General features: G+C 41.2%; 1 protein-coding gene across 9 annotated transcripts in view; it reads left to right on the forward strand.

Moving 5' to 3' along the window:
- Nucleotides 1-19,499, forward strand: part of rbfox1 (RNA binding fox-1 homolog 1) — a 139,628-nt gene that overhangs the window by 118,275 nt on the left and 1,854 nt on the right. For 7 of the 9 annotated variants that reach the window (XM_028412597.1, XM_028412599.1, XM_028412602.1 and 4 more), the window contains 7 exons: nucleotides 357-449; nucleotides 4,427-4,487; nucleotides 4,757-4,810; nucleotides 6,332-6,467; nucleotides 9,106-9,145; nucleotides 13,698-13,762; nucleotides 18,158-18,233. In XM_028412597.1, the coding sequence (XP_028268398.1) occupies nucleotides 357-449; nucleotides 4,427-4,487; nucleotides 4,757-4,810; nucleotides 6,332-6,467; nucleotides 9,106-9,145; nucleotides 13,698-13,762; nucleotides 18,158-18,233 (525 nt within the window). The remainder of the gene's footprint in view (nucleotides 1-356; nucleotides 450-4,426; nucleotides 4,488-4,756; nucleotides 4,811-6,331; nucleotides 6,468-9,105; nucleotides 9,146-13,697; nucleotides 13,763-18,157; nucleotides 18,234-19,499) is intronic. The other 2 variants (XM_028412604.1, XM_028412603.1) reach the window with 1 other exon arrangement.

Genomic DNA, 19,499 nt, shown 5'->3' on the forward strand with positions numbered 1-19,499 from the left:
TGATTCGATGCCATAACAAGTACATTTGGCTTCTTTAATCGTCGTTGTTATAACTTAACAGCACTGTGTTCGCCGATCGCTACGGAGGATTTATGTTGACCTACATTATATGCAGTTGTCATAAAAGCAGGCATTTATTATTGAGCCATGTTATTAACCCTTGAGGCCGTGAATTTACTGTGACAACGTAGGTAGTAAATGGAAGGAAAGAGTGAAAGTAGACGATGTCTTATAAATAGTGTTGTATTATTCACTTTACAGTACATTGTGTCATCTGCCGTGGTCCTATTGAAAAAGACATGTATTGTTGAGTTTAATGGTTTTTTCCTCCTTGTCTCTTTCCTTTCTGCTCGCAGGGTTTTGGCTTCGTAACGTTTGAGCATAGCATGGACGCCGACAGAGCAAGAGAGAAATTACACGGCACCGTGGTAGAAGGCCGTAAAATAGAGGTGCATGTTCTCAAATATTTCTTTCTACCTGTTCCTTCTCCCTGTTCTCTTTTTTTTTCGTCTTCTTCTGTGTGTGTGTGTATGTTTGTTTATTTGTGCTGGTGTGTTTGTGTTTGTGAGCATTTGGCAGTCTAACACCACCTCCTACCGTACCATTATCTCAGTACATCAGGTTGTCAAGTCATTCCTCAGCCTCATCAGTTCTGTTTTCCTATGCAGTTTAATTTACCCAGACACTAATTTACAGTATGTCAGCAGATTACTAATCCAACATTACTGTATGTGAGAGTTTTTGCCTGTTTGGAATTTTCTTTGTTTACTTTTTTGTTCCTCTTTTTTTCCTGTTTTACTTGATTTTGTATTTGCAAGGACCTCAGCAAAGGTTTTAAAGTGGAAGTCTATGATCATAAAGAGCAAAATATAAACAATATGTTAGATGAAGGAAGAGTTTTCCCCCATTTAGGAAAAAGAACTCGAGGAAGTTCTTATTGGAAGACATTCAGAGAGCAAAGTGCAGACCCTTACATCTAAGCTGATTAAATAGCATGACACTATCTAAGTGCTATTTCAATGTAATGTATCCACTCAGCAGAAATATAACTAGTCGTCACCTGTCTTGAAGCATAACTCTGTCCATTTTTGACACCACGTCTACACATAATTATGCTAATGCTAAAAATATTGTGGACAATATCGCAGACTCTACACTCCATTTTGCATTTTCCTTTACCTGTCGATATACAGAAGAGTCAGTCTCCGTCCTTAAAACCCATCCATCCCTTCATTGACCAATCCATTGAAGGATGGATATCCTTCCAATCCAAACCATGAGTCGGCAATCCACAAATCCATTCATTTCAGCAAGGTAGTGCATGTATCCTGCCCATCAGTCTTACCCCGCAGCTCCTTCTGAGATATTTCAACACCAGAGGCTCTGTCCCTTTTGGCTTTGCCATCAAATAATTTGCCAAATCAGCTCAGCTAGTATTTATTTATTTAGTGCTCTGTTCTTCAAACAACTTCCCTTTGGACATCGTCAGCAGCAGCCATCACTGAAGGCCATAAACAACAGTGCTAGCTCATTTTAGAGTGACCACGTTCTACCTATTCCTGTTCTGTTCCCCTTCTCTTTTTTTCATAGCACTGTGAGATGAAAACATTCACACACAAACCCCCTGAGGACACGTTTGCCTCGCTCTTTCATCAGACACATGGCTTTGGTATTTTGTTTCTTCCGTTCTCTCAGATCATTGTAGAGATCTCATCACCATCCAGCCGTGGTGGTTCCTTCCCACCTTCTTTGTTAATTTTCTACACTGTGAACCTTTTATTCTTCCCTTCATCCATTCTCATATCCTTCCAGCACCATAATGTTTAATTTGTGGTTCTGGCAGCTCAAAGCCCTTATTCCTGAGCCACAGCAATAGCATCCAGTTGGCTGAATATCTCCATTTTTTTTTTCGCCTGCACTGTGACAGTATATTGTTTTAGGTAATTATGCACAGCCATTTCAGCCCTCCACATCCTTTCTTCACACCATCCAGGTGCAGACCATATAAATTTCAGCTATGCCACAATTTACAGACCATGATCCAAAGAGCTCACATCAGCAAATCTGACTTTTACAGTCCCTCTCTCTGACACTGCACGCTTTCTAAATCCTGACGCATTGAAGACCCAAAAGCTAAAATAGGCAATTATCTCTCCATCAAGCTTGACACTTCAAAAATACAGTTTTCTGCTCTGACCATATAATATTCTGCTGCAGGAAGCTTCCACATGAGTACAGTATGGACATCTACCACCTTATTTAGAGGCTATATCAGGCTTTCCTGTGGCACTAACCAATGCATCGCTACAACCACCCCATGTTCACATTACATTACCACCTCTGTTTCCATTCAACACTGTGACTATTCATGACAATAGAATTGAACATTCATTTTCTGATATGACCTTTCGTGTTATCATTGACCCAACTCCCCAACCTTCACCATCACCAAACTAGTTGTCACCCTACAACATTTAGTCTGAACTGTAGACTGTTGTCTGGGTCTTGCTCAGCTCAGACTGTGACAGATCACACGTCACACCACATTTCTGCCTTTTCATGGACCTGATGAGGCTGTAGTTTCACCAACCCAAACAATAACAAACCGTATGTGACAGATTTGGCCAGAGATTTAGGAAGCCAGTAGCAGATCTATTTTTGGAATTGCATACCAGAGCAGGCTGCCACATCACTATCACTGGTGCAAATATATTGTCCCATGTTTCCGTACAATGTATGCAGATGCAAACATGGGACATAAACCTAGCTAATTAGGTCAAGGCATCCCTTGCTATGTAAAGTAAAGCAATCTCCTTGCTTTCGGTTTCTCAACTACAACATTTGGAGTAAAAAGGAAAATGCATCCAGTGTTGTTACATTCACAGTGACAATAGTTTTTTTCTTTAGATCAATAAAGTTTAATCATCTCATCTAATCTCACACGGCTCAGTGGAGTCAGATCCTCTCATCCTCAATCCACCTGCCCAGTTCTCTGCAGTGCACCACACAACTTTTATCTTTTGTTCTGCATGGATCACACAACCTGCACAGGACAGGGAGCAGACATGGGTGGCCAAGGTAGCATCATGTGATTTTAATATTATTTACTGCTCCTGTAGAGATCAGTTAAACTTTGGCACTTCATTTGAGAGCGTCGTTAAACACATGATGTATTTCAGCCTGACTGTGACGGACTGCTGGTTCAGACAAAATGGTCGGAGTTATGCTTTAAGAAAAACCAGCTAACTGCTTGTGTGGAGAGAGCTGAAAGAGAGAGTTTGTGCAGTGGAATGATTACAAGGTTTTCTTGGCCACCTGAGTAAGATGCTGCTTATTCCTTTCTCACCCCCCCTCCTCCCCCCTCACTGTCCTTCCAACGGTAGCTCGTTTAGGGCCCCATCCAACACAGTTACAACGGTAACAGTACACAAACAAGTGGGCGGGGCCAAAAAAAGGTTTGGGAATGGTAAGTGTGGGCGAGCAAGCCATTCTGCCAGCATTTCCTCTCTCTCTCTTCCTCTCTCTTTTTGGAACGTTTGCAACGCTAAAACTCACGTGACATTTCTTTTTGAATTGTGGTTGAGTTGATGCTGTATATTGACATACATATTTTTCTTGCGTGTCCGCGTGCGTGTCCATTTACTAAGTGTTCTCCTGAAGCTGCGTGTGCGAGCGACACTGACTGAGATATGAATTCGTTTGCACATCTATCTGAGATTGTAATTTGTTTTCATTTAACTTTTGACGACAATGCACCCTTATTTTTGATTTACCCTGTTAGCTGTGGTTTGAATTTGGAATGATTTGATTGATTATGGATTGACTTGGTTGGTTCTTTTCAGTACACCTCTTGTCCTTGGTTGTTTTTTTTTATATCTTAGTAATTATCCTTGCCATGAATCAGAGAGGCTGTTGTCAGAGTGTGAATGCTTTGTGTTGCTTTTCGTCACAACAGTTCTTCTCACATTTTAAGGTTGACTGGATGTTGCATAATGCTCCCCGACATATTCTCTCCTTCCCTTCCCCAATGACATTTTCTTTCTTTTCTTTTTTCTCCTTCTTACCACCGCATGTATCTATACATTTACAAAACATCATTTTGACAGTGCATCTGTTGTTTCTTTACTTTCGTCTGTATGTTACTGAAATGTCACTATGTTGGGGAGAGCATGCTGGAAAGCGTCATAAGGTAGACTATGCAAATGAGAAAGGCAACTGATTTGTTTTGGATGTGTTCTTTGAGTGTTTCTGAATGCAATTTGGAAAACACAGAAGTGACATGGGTGTTTGGCGTGACGCAGTGAACTGCTTTCTTTGTTTACAACATCAGGAGACAATGCATGCAGATTTGCTCTTAATAAGTGCAGCATTTCTACTGACATTCACGTCATCATAATTTACAGAGGTCTCTCTTTACCTGCTCTAGGTCAACAATGCAACAGCCCGAGTAATGACAAATAAGAAGACTGTCAACCCATATGCAAATGGTAAGGCTAATGCTAGCAGTTATTTTACTTTGGACAACGATGTAAACATTGGCATTAACAGCTGTGTGACAGTCATTAAAACATGATGAATGATTTAATCTGGAAAACATATCACCTGCTGTTTGAATAAACAACATCCTATGCCCTTATGTCCAACTATAATCCCCGGTAGATTAAAGTCATAACACCTTGGGCATGTAGACTCACAACAATAAAACTCTGTCCTGTGTCTGTCTTGTTTCTTTGTCTTCTTGTCGGTCGTATTTCAGGCTGGAAGTTAAATCCAGTGGTCAGCGCTGTCTACAGCCCAGAATTCTATGCAGGTAAGAGGACGTGCCCTTCTCCATCTGCCACCATCTCCTTTGTTGTTATCTTCCTCCTCCTCCTCCTCCTCCTCAATCTTTTTGTTCTTAAGTTTCTTGGACCCCCCCCCCTTCATTTTAACCCTTGTCACCTCCTCCTCTCCTCCTCTGCTTTTCTTCCACAAGCAACATGCAGCCAGACAAAGTGTGTTTATAGCCTGAGAACTATGCTGAGTCGCACAAACGCCACAACAGACGTGTCATCTCTAGTGCAAAACAAACATCTTTCAACCACCTGCGGACAACGTTCGATCTTATCCATGCTACCATTCACCTCCCTTCAGCCACTGCCCAACCCCCGCAGCCTGTCATTAACTGTGGTCATTAAGGTGAAAAATACCTGGATTTTGTGATAAGTGGAGCAAAGACTTGATAAAAGACCGTGGCAGAGGAGAAGGAAGGAAGGTAAAGGACAAAAGAAAGGAAACGTAATTGTCCATTTCTGCAAGGACATAAAAGAAATGTATTTTATAAATTAGAATCAATATTTTCAATTTTTCCAGACAGTCGTTTGCCTAATTCACCCCCACGTTCTTTTAATTACAAGATGGCTTTCTATTGATTTACCTTTGTCTCACCTTTCATGTACCCAAAATGCCATTGGGGATTGTGTGCAAGTGTTTTGTGACTGTACACAAAGAGTGTGCAAGATGTTTTTTTGTATTCATAATTAATGCAATTATGCTAATTAATACACAATTAAAGATTAGGGCACGGACATGTTGTCAAAGAGCCCTGACCAGCTAGCATTTAATTTAATGCAGCAAACCTGATGGCCTAAGACTCCATCTTCTCCAAATGAGCCTTCTGACCAGATGCTGGCTAGACACTGTACTGAAACAGACTTAGAGTACAAAAAAAGCTCGTAAACCCTTACATTTTTACCTGTATGCCTGTAAATGGCAGACACTCTTAGGCAGTAATAACAGCTCAGAGAAGTCAGAAGGAGTCATCAGTGTGACTTCAAGGGTCTCCAGGCCACTCGGCCCTAAAATCAAGGTGACAAAAGATGAATAGGAACAATTACCAGCCTCACTTCTCTCCTTGTCTCTCTTTGAGAAAGTCTTATCCTTTGGCTCAAACCTTCCATTTTTCATCAGGTCAATGAATGATTCACTGTTTCTATTAGCATTTTATTAGATATCCTTTTTGAAGAGATGTATAATTAGGGCTGGAAATGGCACCTCGATCTCCTTCTCAACCTTCACTCACCTCAGCTCTCAAATTAAGCTTTGTGTCAGTCGCCCCCCATTAAGATTAATGATAAGTTAATAACAATACCACTGCAATAGCTCCACTCCACTGCCACTCTCTCTTTTTTATCTTTTCTCTGATTCACACACATTTTCACAACAGCTTTCAATGGGAGAACACGTTTACAAATGCAATACAAGCCACAATTGTTGAGCTTTTTTGTGTTATACCATGCCTCGTTTTCAGGAATTTTATGACATCATTTCCTTTTTTCCTTCTTGTCTTCAGTACCAGGTTTTCCCTACCCAGCAGCCAGTGCAGCAGCAGCAGCGTACAGAGGAGCCCACCTACGAGGTCGAGGACGGACTGTGTTCAACACGTTCAGGGCGGCTGCTCCACCTCCTCACATCCCTGCATATGGAGGGTGAGCATCTTTTTTTTTTTTTTTTTGCTCCTGTTCTTCCTCTTTGGACCTCTGTCTTCCTCTTTTTCACTGAAAAGTCCTGAATCTCTGTGCTCAGAGTCAGCGTAAAGGTGCATGCCAGCCTCGCCTCACAGCGATAACTCACCCCCCCCCCCCCCCCCCACACTTCCACGGCATGCTAAATCAACCTACAGGCATGCTCCAAGACATGTGCCTTTGCACGAACTCATGAGAAATGATTGTCAATTTGGCCTTGTACTGTGCTGTCATTGAGCGAGGCTGTGTTCATAGTGGGATGGGGGGGCTTCTTCACTTCGTGTCAACTTTTGGAGTTTATCCAGTTCCAAAAAACAAAAAATCAACAGCTCCAGTAGCTCTTGTTGACCCTTTCTGGCTGAAGGCCTGGAGACGTGCCAGCAGAGCTGTGTATTGTGGGCAGTCAGATCTGATTTGCCATTATTCTGTTGGTTCTTGTTATTCATTTTGCTCTTTATGACTGCAAGCAAATGGACACTAAGGAGGCTGGCTGAGAGTCTGTTTAAGGATGGAGAAGACTCCTTATGACACCCAGGTTTCTATTCTGTAGTTTTTGTGCCATTAATCCATTAAAAATTCTCAAAACAGTCAAATTCTGTCAATTCTAAACATTAATCTACCAATTCTATGCATCTTTGAAGCTTACATTGAGTTTCTAAAAGAAAACTAGCGTCTCAAAATAGTGTTTCAAAATAAAAGTCATGTAAAGAGAGGGATTTACTTGAGTGTGAAGTATAAATACAGGAAGTTTCAATAGATTTCTAGTCTATAGAGGCCAATATGGGTGAAAAAATACACGCCTTCGGTCTAATATACATAGCTTAAAGGCTTACAAAGGCTTTTTGTCGAGGTAATGGGTACCTTCACCCACCAACAACAAGCATGTCTTCCAGCAGATGAGCCGTCACGTAGCATGAGGCAGATAGGTGTTTGGGTGAACACTCAGGCATGGTCCTGACAAAGAGATATGTGCTAGAGATTGTACTTTCATTAACGCTGCTGCACCACTTAATTGCCCTGGTGGCAGTCGCACGGTGAATTATTAATGTGGACCGTGATGTATTTTTATTAAAACTGCCTGTCTCGAGTGGCGGTGAGCCGACTTCGAATAAATCCTGTCACACAACTCGGAAACCCGAGTTTGCTTTGTGTCTGTGTGTTCATAAAATGTTCCCTCATGTCTTTAAAGGGGACCTGACATGACAGACTGTAGTATCAATAAGCCTATACGTGCATGCAGCAGGCACCACTGAGGACATTTTAATGAGAGAACTGGCTCTCTGGGCCACTTTGACATTTAAGAGGTTATTGATTATGAGAGTATGCACAAAAAGTGCAAAACCAGTCTAATAGGGAGTGAAACTGGGAGCTGAGCAGGTCTTTGTGTAAGGCAGTGCTGACATCTCATTTTCTCATTTTATTGGAAACTAGATGTTGAATTCGCTTACACAAGCCTGCATACACTGCAAACTAGCGGCCATGTAGTGCTTTATTGTTGGATGACAAGGGATTCCACTGCACTCAAGGAAGCAAACGAATAAAAACATGCAATTCTACATATAAATGATGATATAAAATAGAAGAAGCCCACCGATTTAAAACACCTTTTATTTATCTTCAACATTTAAGGTTATGGATACATACAGTTAGTCTCACTTTGTTATGATCCACGAAGTAAAAAAATGATAGCAAGTTTTTAAAAAGTTGGCCCAGGAGGTGAGCCATGCAGCACACCTTATCGTGGTGATCGGCTGTGGTTAAATGTGAGACAGCTTTGTGATACCACCAAACCTGAATTAAACCCAAAGATGGGCTGGATAACCATCACGGTACAGCCGCCAGCTTTGCTGCTGATGCTGCAGATGAAGCGGGCAGAATCTCTATGTCCTTGAAAGTTTGGACTCCATAATTCAAATCCAATAATGCAAGTTCAAAGTTTTCATGCTCTGCATTAAGAAAGGTCTACTGCAACCTAATATCTGATTTTAAATCCCCTCCACACTAATGCAACAATACAGCGATGGGGTTTTCAAATGTAACCAGCAAAGCTACCATCCATCAGCTTGCATATGAAATATACAGTATTATATGTCACACTGTAAAACTACGTTTGCTTGTATGATGGCAGTTCTGATGGTATTTTTAATATGTGCTCACCTTTGTGCTGATTTTGGACCAATTTGGATATTTTATGTGTCATTATAGGTTGATGCAGATGCATTCCTATTAACAACCTTTGCCTATTATGCTAGAAAAAAACAGGAGCAGTAACATTTTAATACAAATCATTGTAATCCTCTTGTATTGAGGCATCATTTCTGAGTTTTATGCTATTTTTAAACACAGTGTTTGGACCTGCCCAGCCTCCTTACCCAGCCATTGAAGAGCAGAGGGGGGTGCCTGCTGTATTTCCCCTTTGCCTCTTCCCCTTTTAACATTTTTTATTTATTTATTTTTTATTATGATTTATTTTTGGATTGTGGAGATGGGGGTTGGTTGGTAGCTATGCCTGCATGTCAACATGCACTAATATGGATGTTTTTGTTTTATTGTGTGTTTGTTTGTTTGTTTGTCTGTTTGTTTGTGTTTGCATCCTCTGCAGTGTTGTTTACCAGGATGGATTTTATGGTGCAGATATTTATGTAAGTATTATTTACTGGTATGACACTGCATGTTACACCGCCATCTCCGTGGTTTCTGCCCCCCGTTGCTATGCACATGCAAGCATCCTCCCTACCCCTTCTCTCTCTCTCTCTCTCTCTCTCTCTCTCTCGCTCGCTCGCTCGCTTGCTCTCTCTCTCTCGTTCTCCTGACCCTCCATACTCATACATAACTTCACCTTCAGCTGGAGGAGCAGATGACTGCTCTTGTCACAGCCCCTGCAACGAGACTACAGTCTACAACAACACAGTCTCACCACTATTGTTAGTTACCTACATTGTAGTCAACTAGCTGGTTCAAAGGCTTAATTTATACACACGTATGTTATCCAGGGAACTAATGTTCTCTCACTGACTGATGGTTCTATGTAAATCTTAGCTCTATAATGATAATCTATATTAAATTACGTTTTAAAAACAGCAGTGTTTGGTATTTCAGTTCATTTGATGCAGCTCAGGCTTATGGTGAACAATAGAACCACAGGCACACATGTGACGGAGGCTTCAGGGAGATGCAGACTAATGATGCACAGTGTGTGTGTGTTTGTTTGTGTGTGTGTGTGTGTGTTTGTGTGTGTGTGTGTAGGAGGTGCTTAGATGGCTCCCATAACATTCGACCTCCTTGCCTCCCCATTAGCCTCCGTGGCCCTGCCACAGGGATTGATTGCCAGGCTGCAGTCACAACATTTAATATTCATTAGCAAAGGGAACAAGAGCCCCCACAGCTGTGTTTATGTTTATTGAAAAATCTGTACTTTAGAAGAGTGATCAGTCAATTCATCCAAATGAAAGATTAGATAAGATAGAATGAGGCCATGGCTTGGTTGTTGATGAGAAAATGAAATACTGCTCTAAGCACCTTTATCTGTAGTTTCTTCAGTTTAAGCTTCTTTCACACAATCAGAATGATATATATGACATACCAGGAAACAGTAGCCAATGAACAATCACCTTTTTATTGGGCATACTTGCATTTAAAAACCTACACATGGAAAGCACAACATCTTCAGGATGTCATGAAGTTACAGTAGCTGAAATGATGTGATGTGTGCATTTCAGCAAATTCACCATGAACCTAATAAATTAGCTGCTACCCAAAAAGTGTCAGGAGTGCTAGCAAGAATCAAAGCAAAGCTAAACAAGACAGAGTAGTGATAACAGCTATGCTGTATGGTTTAGAGACTGTAGCAGTGAGGAAAAGACAGGAGGCAGAGCTGGAGGTAGCAGAAATGAAAGATGTTGAGGTTCTCTTTAGGCGTTATAAGGATGGACACAGCTCAGGTGGGCTGTTTTGGGGACAAAGTCAGACCAACCAGAGATAGTTTGGACATGTGGAGGGGTCATATTGGTCAAATTGGTAGAAGGATGTTGAAAATGCAGCTGCCAGCGAAGAGGTCAACAGAAAGGGCCAAAGAGGAGATAGATGGATGTGCTAAAAGAGGACATGAAGTTAGAAGGTGTGAGAAAAGAGGATGTAGACGAAGAAGAAGAAGAAGAAGAAGAATTTAGGTGGAAACAGATGAGTGGCTGTGGAGACCCCTGACGAGAACAGACAAAAGTAGGAGAAGACTTTTGTAGGATTATGGTAACTATAGCACATTTTATTTGGCAGCTGACCACATCAAGAAAGTTAAAAATGTTGTTGTGCAATTAATTGTGTAACATCCATGCTATAGTAAGTATCCCCAAAACAGCAGACAGACAGTGTGTGTGTGTGTGTGTGGAGTAGCCAAACCTTGACCATATGCACCTACTATCCGTCTCCTCTTCAAACACAACCTCACACACACACATGCACACAGAGCTGTAGGGTTGCCATTAGTCACTCAGTCAGGAGTGACAGTCACACAGTGGCTGGTGACTAACACGGGCCATCCTGTTCATCTTCCTGCCACGGCCCATCATCACACGCACTAAGTATCACTTACTCGCCTCCACAGTTTATAGTGGTAATAATACATTGTTCATGTCAGGACAGACACACTCTCTCAGTCATAGAGCATGGAAGGGTTGAAGGTGAAATGGTGTGAGAAATGCTGCGGTTGTCACTGAGCCTGGAAGAGTGAAAAATGGCTTTTGTTTTATGATAAATTGCAGCAGAGGGTTTCAGCCATGTGCCATTTACAGCCAATATTTGGCTTTAAGTGAAAGCACGGAGCACTTTCAAACTGCAATACAGCAGCTGCTTCTTAACGTACTGCACCCTTTACATTCAGCTAGAAGCCTCTCGTCCAGAATAAATTAAAATTGCTAAAGAGCAGTGAGGGTGTAATGACTTTAGGATGACCACAGCTCAGTCAGAGCACCGAGAACCTGTCAGATTCTCTGTCAAAAAAAAAAAAGATGGAGATGTGAGTGAGTCACCTATAATTCTGGGTCGATGCTGATACCAATTATCCGATCTTTGCAGAAATGGCTAGCATTTACAAACTACTTAACAACAGTGGAGACAGCTTGACTCTACTTCATCTGCTCAACTGTGATGTGTAATCAGGGGCAGTGGAGTTGAAGATGCATTCCAGTGTGATTGGCTAACTGATGTATTGATCATTGATTGTTGGACAAATTACCTGTGCAATACCGTATTCCAACAGTAATGTGATTACACAGAAGAAAAATAATAGTAAGGGCCCACATGGGTACTCTTAGAACCTACATACAAAAAATAAATCAAATGTCTTTTTTGTGTTTCTGTATGCCGCAAAATGGTGTACTGTTTTATCCATTTGCTTATATGTCGCTGCACATTGAATTATCTCCATCACACTTGCCAGCAGCACAGTGGAGGAGCTTTGCAATAGTTGACTAAACCCTGATATTAACACTGAATTAATATATATTTGGCCGCCTGGGGACAGGAGAAAAAGCTGTAAAACAAGTATTTGCAAGTATACAAGTATAAAGTTAGGAAGGTACATACATACATTCATTTTCAAACTGTTGTAACAGTCATCTATTTAAAGGTATATTAAACACAAGCACATTCCAGAGTGCTGCAGCTGTGCAGTAATATAGTTAATTTGATCCATTGTCAATATGAAAAGTGTATTACATTCCCTATCCAGTACATTATTGCTTTCTGTAGCTTTAATGTTTGTTTGTGTGGCTCCTGTTATTTGCTTGAACTTTGAATGAAGCTGCTGTGTATGTGAATGACTGCTGCTAGCATGTCATATGTTTGCATGCGTCTACGCCAGTTTGGTCTCTATTAATTTGTACCTGTGATGCGAGCAGCAGCAAACTGATCCGCTAGATAGACAGAAGATTCACTGACTTTATTAGATGACACTGTGATGCTGACACTAAACAATACTGTCATGCATTATGCAGCATTATGTCAGCACTACAGCGTGACATAGTGCTGACAAACCCTATTATTGCTAGACTGCCACATACACTAAAAGAATCCAGCATGAGAATCACACAGGCTGTCTGATGAGCCACAGCTTCATACTGGATTAAATTACACTGTAGATTACATTTACACATCATAATCTGAGTTTGTTGTTTGCATTTGTTGATATTATTCTGCTCAATATCAACATTTAATAAAAGTAGAGAATACATGCAAACACCGTTACAGGTTCAGAGGCACACTGTATACAACCCAAGCGACTTTTGGCCTACATGTACTCCAACACCAGTAACTTTGAAACGTGTAGCCTGTGTGAGTTTGGGGACACTGATTCAAACATGTCTGTGGGTTTGTCAGCTTTAGCCAGCAGCTGATTTCGCTGCCAACCATAACTCCAGTTTCTCTGGAGCCATGAATTCACCTCCAGCTTCAGGAGATTATGCAGCCGTACAAAAGCAAAACAAAACTGTGGGAGAGTTGAGTCATCACACTGGGTTTTCTATTGGATTGAATTAAAGTGGACCGGAGTTAGTGTTTTAGCATTCACCCAATGGGTTTCTTGGCACTTTTCATTTCGGTCTGCTGGATTATGACTTATTTTTATACTGAATGCTTCACTTCTCCTCGCTCAAAACCTTTTTTGTTTTTTTTTTTTCTTCCCAGCCCTCTGCTATAATTTTACACAATGACACACACTCCACTGAACGCCTTGTCTTGCAAGTTCTGTAACTGCCACAGACACCGTGCTCCTTTATCTTCTTATTATCAGGCTGACCCACGGATCAGTTAGTGGGCTCAACAGCTCAACTGTGAGGCGCAAGCTAATTTAGGGAATTAAGGAAACTAATTGATTGCTTTCACAGGAAGTTTTCATCTCATTTCTGTAGGCATGTATATGGACTAATACATAAATGCATTATCATAGCACATTTGTGCTGCACCTGCTTGAAACGATCAGATCTGATCAGCTAATGACAAATATAACATTCAGTTTTAATGTCATCATAGCCTCATGGTGCCATGTTCACACACACACACACACAATCGAGTTTTAATAATAATGTTGGTTCATTTGTCTCGTGTGTCAGAGACATTCAGGAGACAAGAACAGTTTGATTCATTAACATTGTTATTATGTGTTGTGTTATCTGCTCTGTGTGTGTGTGTGTGTGTTTCTAGGGTGGTTACGCTGCCTACAGATATGCCCAGCCTACTGCTGCCACAGCTGCTGCATACAGTGACAGGTAAGATACAGACACTGACACATTATCTATTGTCATTAAAGGAAACAGTTTCCAGGGTTACACAGCTTCTTCTTCTACACTGTACATAAAAGCAAACGCACATAGAGTCCTTTATCGTGAGTAATGGGGGATTAAATGGGTGATAAAAATCATACTAATATTTTATTTATATAGCAAAACAAAGTTTACAAAGTGCTTTGACAGCACACGTGACATATATTCACATAAACTGATACAGAGACATTAGACATAAGGAGTTTGATATCTATAAAGAATGACACTAAAGTAAAGGTAATAAATAGTAATAATTTAATTTTAATTAAAAAAAAGTTTGGTGAACCATTCACGTTAATTTCTATATGTATGGCATTAAACCCTGACCCACTATTTCATATTTTCTCCATAACATTCATATGTATTCGAACAATTTAGAGAGTTGACGCATTAACGTATTATTACAGTGCGATTGCGTTGGATTGCAGTGCGAGCTAAAGTTGTCGGTCTCTTCCTTCGCTGTGTAAATGGGAGAACTACAACAAAGAATCGTAGTTAAATAGAGAAAATATGATTCATTAATAATTTAAAGGGGGGGGGTTTGCAGTTGAAATAGTGGTTTCTAAGGCTGAAATGTTATTCGAGGGTGCTTTATCTCCCATCTGCCCTTCCCCATTTTATTAATAATAGATATATTCATAACACAATGAATAATTTGTGTTAAATTAGTAAGTACTGCTGTGTAATTTTAGTTTATAATTGCATGGAACTTGCAGATGTCTGTGCTTTTTGATGTATTATTCATCTTCTGCCTCACTTTCCCCAACTTTTTTTTTTTTTTTATTCACACGCTTGGTTTGAATGAACAGTCTTGGATGGCAGAAATAGGCTACGATCCATCTAAGTCATGAGGCATGATGTTTTATTATTGTAGACGAAAGCTCTGACTCTAGACAAAGGAGCAGCTAATATTTTAGCAGACAAAGTAGACACAGTGCACAGTTAGTTCACTGGAAGAGAAACCATCCTGCTTATGAATGATGACGCCATATTTGCCAAGGGAGAATTAAAGGGAGAGCCCAGATTAGAAGGGAAGATTTATTCCACTGCCTCTGTGCTTTTTATTCAGACCAGATCATGGAAAAGTGATACATGAGATTAAAGTAAAGTCCTTCCCTATGTTCAGACCCCGTTATGTGACACACTCTATGGATCTAGATCTAGGCGACAGGAAGACGTAATAAGCAATGACTGGAGAAACATTTCCTGTAGCAAATGTGTGTGATTGAAGGAACTGATGCTGATTGGCATGATTCTGCTGCCAGTGTTGATTCACATACTAATCAACTGGAGACTCATAGTGCACTGTAGGGGCTTGTGTATTCAGTATTGGCTGCAAACGTTCATCCAGTATATGTTTCAAAAAAGCATTGATGCACATCACATCACATCTCTCTGTGAAAGTCACTCTGTGGCCTCCAGTGCGGCACTCTGAAATGTTTTGTGTAAGGCAAAAGGTTTACAAGGAGAGTTTCACCCAGGCTCTGGTGTGATATTAACAAGCTGATTGTGTACCTGTGTAGCCTTGATGTGCCCATCTGTGCGAGGCCACGCTGGCATCATGTGGGTCATGTTTGTGCCATGAGGGCAACAGAGGGGGAAGCACTGACAGCTGCTTTCATGAGGCTTGACCAGATCCACTCTGTCTCTTGTGCTCTTCAAGCTAGTGTAAATCCAATGCAGTCACTTAGGCAAATAAAACTATCTTTTTTTTCCACACATACCAGCACAGGCTTTTCCTTTCCAGGAACTATAAGTAAATCCTGCATGTTGATCTTGTTGCTCACAAAGAGCATCCGTGCATATGCTTCAACTTTTTGAACCAGAAGTGTTACCTCTCCTGGAAATAGCAGGCTTCCAAATGGCTGCATTTACATCAACACTTCCACACATCACCTCAAACACCATGTTGACAGAATCTTATCTTTAAAAGTGCCTGGCTTTCCTCCTGGTCAATCCAGATATCGCAACACATCTTTATAGCTGGTGGAGAGAATTAGGATAGAGGCAGAGAGAGATGGAGATGTGAGCTGAGCTGGGTCGACCCTGTTTATTTTCCCTAGACTTTATCTGTTTACTTGTAGAATGAGGGGAATCTGTCTGTGACATTACTCTGTTTCCCTCAATGGATTGCTTTAACATTTCAGGAAATACACTTAATTTGCTTGTTTATGAGTATGTGATGAGAAGATTGACTGGTGAAACTCACCTCTGCATGTTAAATATAGAGCCAAGCTTACAGTAAGACCAGAACACCAACACAAGCTGCATGGTGTCATCAGTGGGTGTGGAATATGGAGAAAGCTTTTAATCGACAAAATGTGATGTATATTGTACCTGTTGTTGAACACATGTCTCCTGGACTAATGTCCCGTTCGTCAGTTTATTTGTTATGTTGATCAATCAATCCTCAAACAATAATTACCCATAGGCACACAAACTCTACCCAATGAGAGCAGCCCATGAGCTGTACTAAATAATAAACAGCGTGCACATTAACAGATCGATCATGTTACAGCAGCAAGTCACGCTCAGGTCTCCTCTGGGGGGAGCGCTGCCCCTTGGCTCTGCTTGTTATTTGAATACTGTCATGATATTGCATCGGGCCACAAATATAATTAGCTGCTTGTTTTTCTCGACAACTTTCTAACAGAGGTGATGAGTGTCAATGTTGAAAATGTTGAGGACTTTGCGCCACGCAGTTGTTGTGTCGTCTTCAGTTTGTAGTTTGTAGTGAGAATAAACCTAGCCCCCGGCTGTAGAGTGCTAACATCTGCGGGTTCGAATCTGGCTGAGGCTTCTCTGTGTGGAGTTTAAACACTCTCCCCACGCCCGTGTGAGCTTTCTCCTGGTACTCCAGCTTCTTCCAACATATCCAAAGACATGCATGTTAACTGGGGACTCTAAGTTGGCCTTATGAGTGGGTGTACGTGGGATCAGTGATGCTGACCTGTCCAGGGTGTACTCTGCCTTTTGACAATTGATAGCTCGGCTAAGTCCCCCCACTAATGGACTAATTAGCGTACGTTACCATGTAGACAGTGACCTGTTTTAACTACTATGCTTGTATGAAATCATATAGGCCTTATCATAGTGATAATGTTCGCCCCTTTGCCCCTAAGTCCAATGGCACAGCTGCTGCTGTCCAAAAAAAAAGAGACATGCCTCTTGGCTAGTGCAGAAACGTTTCTTCAGAATGAAAATCTAGTGTCTTATTTTCCACAATAACTAAGCAAAAGTCAGTTTAAGGTCACTAGCCTGCAGTACTTTAGATGGCTTTAGAGTTGCGTAACTGTGCGTGTTGAAGATATTTCTGTCTTTCCAGAAATTTTCACTCCCATCCAAAAAAAAACCTTGTGCGTTTGACCGAGCTCCCCCGACCATTTTGTTAGCGCTGTTGAAAATGTTGTTTCCGTGTTTATCTTTTCACCTCAGGGTCACTTTAAAAATGCATTTCACTCAAATTGCATTTGAATTTGTGTTGTAGGTGCAGCTTACCACACACTCTCACAGACGCGCTGTCACACACACACAGACACACACTCACACACTGATGATGGGTTAGCGCTCTGCGCTGTGAGATAAGATAGGTCAAATGCAGTGCTGGGCTGAGTGTGGGTGTTGGGGGGGCTGCATGGTGAATAGCAATGTCCAAAACTAATCGGGATTAACTTCTAATCGCTTCAACCACTGGGCTGCTATGCAAATCAGCTCAATTATGGGCACAGGCCCTGGCCCCGATTGGCCCTTATCATGACTGGACTAGGACTGGGGGGAGGGGAAGTGGAGGCTGGTTTGCTACAGCATAGATGCTCACAAGGAATAAACACTGTCTACTTCTTACTAGAAAAAAAATAGGAAACTTCTTGATTGTCTTTCCTTTGATTATTTAAATATTTTCAAGATGCTTTTGTTTCGTTCTCTGTTTATGTCTGAACTCCGTGTTCTTCTTAACTCATTTTCCTCTGGCTCTTTCTCAGAGTATTTAATCACAGTCCTTGAAATTATTAAATTTAACGGGTCTGTACACAGGAGGTGGACACAAAATAAAAAAAACTGGTCTACACACGGCACAGTGCCACAGTCACTGGGCAGGCTGCCATTGAATTTGAATATTCCTTTGTAATTATTTCATCATTCCCTGTGCCACCATCAGGCAGAAATACATGAAATCTGAGTTTATTGGGCTTCAATGATGAATTTTGGTGAATGCCTTTATGTGAACTATTTCTCCTCTTCACAAGTGAAGAAACATTGACCTATTTACATTTGTACTGATGATTGGAGCTTATGAGTCGTTCCCATTGGACTTAACCATCCACCGTTATCTTGTCTCTACAGTTACGGACGAGTATATGCTGCCGACCCCTACAACCACACACTCACTCCAGCAGCCACATACAGCGTTGGTGCCATGGTAAGACACGTCATACTTTGCTACACGTCTCTCACTCTCATTCCTCCTTCTCTTCACATTGTGTATCATCCCATGTCTTTGTTTACAATTATACATGTCATTTAGACTTTTCTTTTTAAATAAGGTGTGCACATGCCCGAGTAGGGTAAGAATGATGAATGCTAACTGACCATTTTGTGTCGTTGTCAAAGGCAAATGAACCTCGAGAATTACTGCAGCAACAAAGCATTTCTTTTCCATGGTCACAGTGGAGGTCACTGTCTGAAGCTTCACCTTGGTAGACACTGTAGGCCTCAAGTGGAACAAGCAAAGCTGCCCATAGACTCCTAAAATATTTCCAGTTTGACCTGCTGGAAAACATCATAAAGGTGTCTGTCCAAGGTCAGGCAGATCACTTTGGCTGCTCGTATCCATGATCTCATTGTTTGTACCCAGAGCTCTGTTGTCGTATGTTTTGGACGTGATGACTTAACTGAAAGTTTAGCCTTCAAACAGACTTCTCTCTCTTCACCATTAGATCATCTACAGTAACCACACTGGGTAACACACACTGTGGCTGATGAAATCAGAACATCAGAACATTAGCTAAGACCCAGTTCTTAGGTCCTCATATTGATGGACAAAGCAGCTCGTCTATGTGGCATCAGCTATTGCTTGTGAAAGGGATAGTTTGGCTCATCCCTCCCTTTGTGATGACATGTGATGTCCAAGATGAATCCCATGATCTCAGCTTAGTCCTCACCCTCTGCCCTTATTGACCTGAATTTTGTATTATATTTGTAGTTACAGAGCGTATAAAGGAAAGTTAGATCTGTCATCACATAGCAAAAAAAAAAAAACGTGAGCATGATTTATTTTGATGACTAGTAAATGAGATGAGCAGCAACAATAATAAATGTATTGTAAGATAACACACTATTTTTCCACTACTTTGCAAACAATTCTACATAAAGCACAGCTGATGTAAACAGTGTCTGCGGTCATCAGTTCTGTTTGCGAGCATGCTGCATTGCGAGCTATAAAGTTCTCCAACCACACTCTGGTTTCACATCGCGCCCCCCACCTCCTTCTCTCTTCTTCAGTCACTGTGCATGAGCTTTTCAGCAGCGCTGACATCTCCTCACTTAAACTTAATTGAATTTGTCTGTGCTGCTAACGGCAGTCCAAATGCCACATTAATCCCGCCTGTAAAAGGTGATGAATGTCTTCATGGCTTGGCAGCCCAGTCCATGTTAGTTATTATATTTCTAATTTGGTGGATACCAC

Source organism: Parambassis ranga, chromosome 8, assembly GCF_900634625.1.
Source record: "Parambassis ranga chromosome 8, fParRan2.1, whole genome shotgun sequence".
NCBI classification, from domain to species: Eukaryota; Metazoa; Chordata; class Actinopteri; family Ambassidae; genus Parambassis; species Parambassis ranga.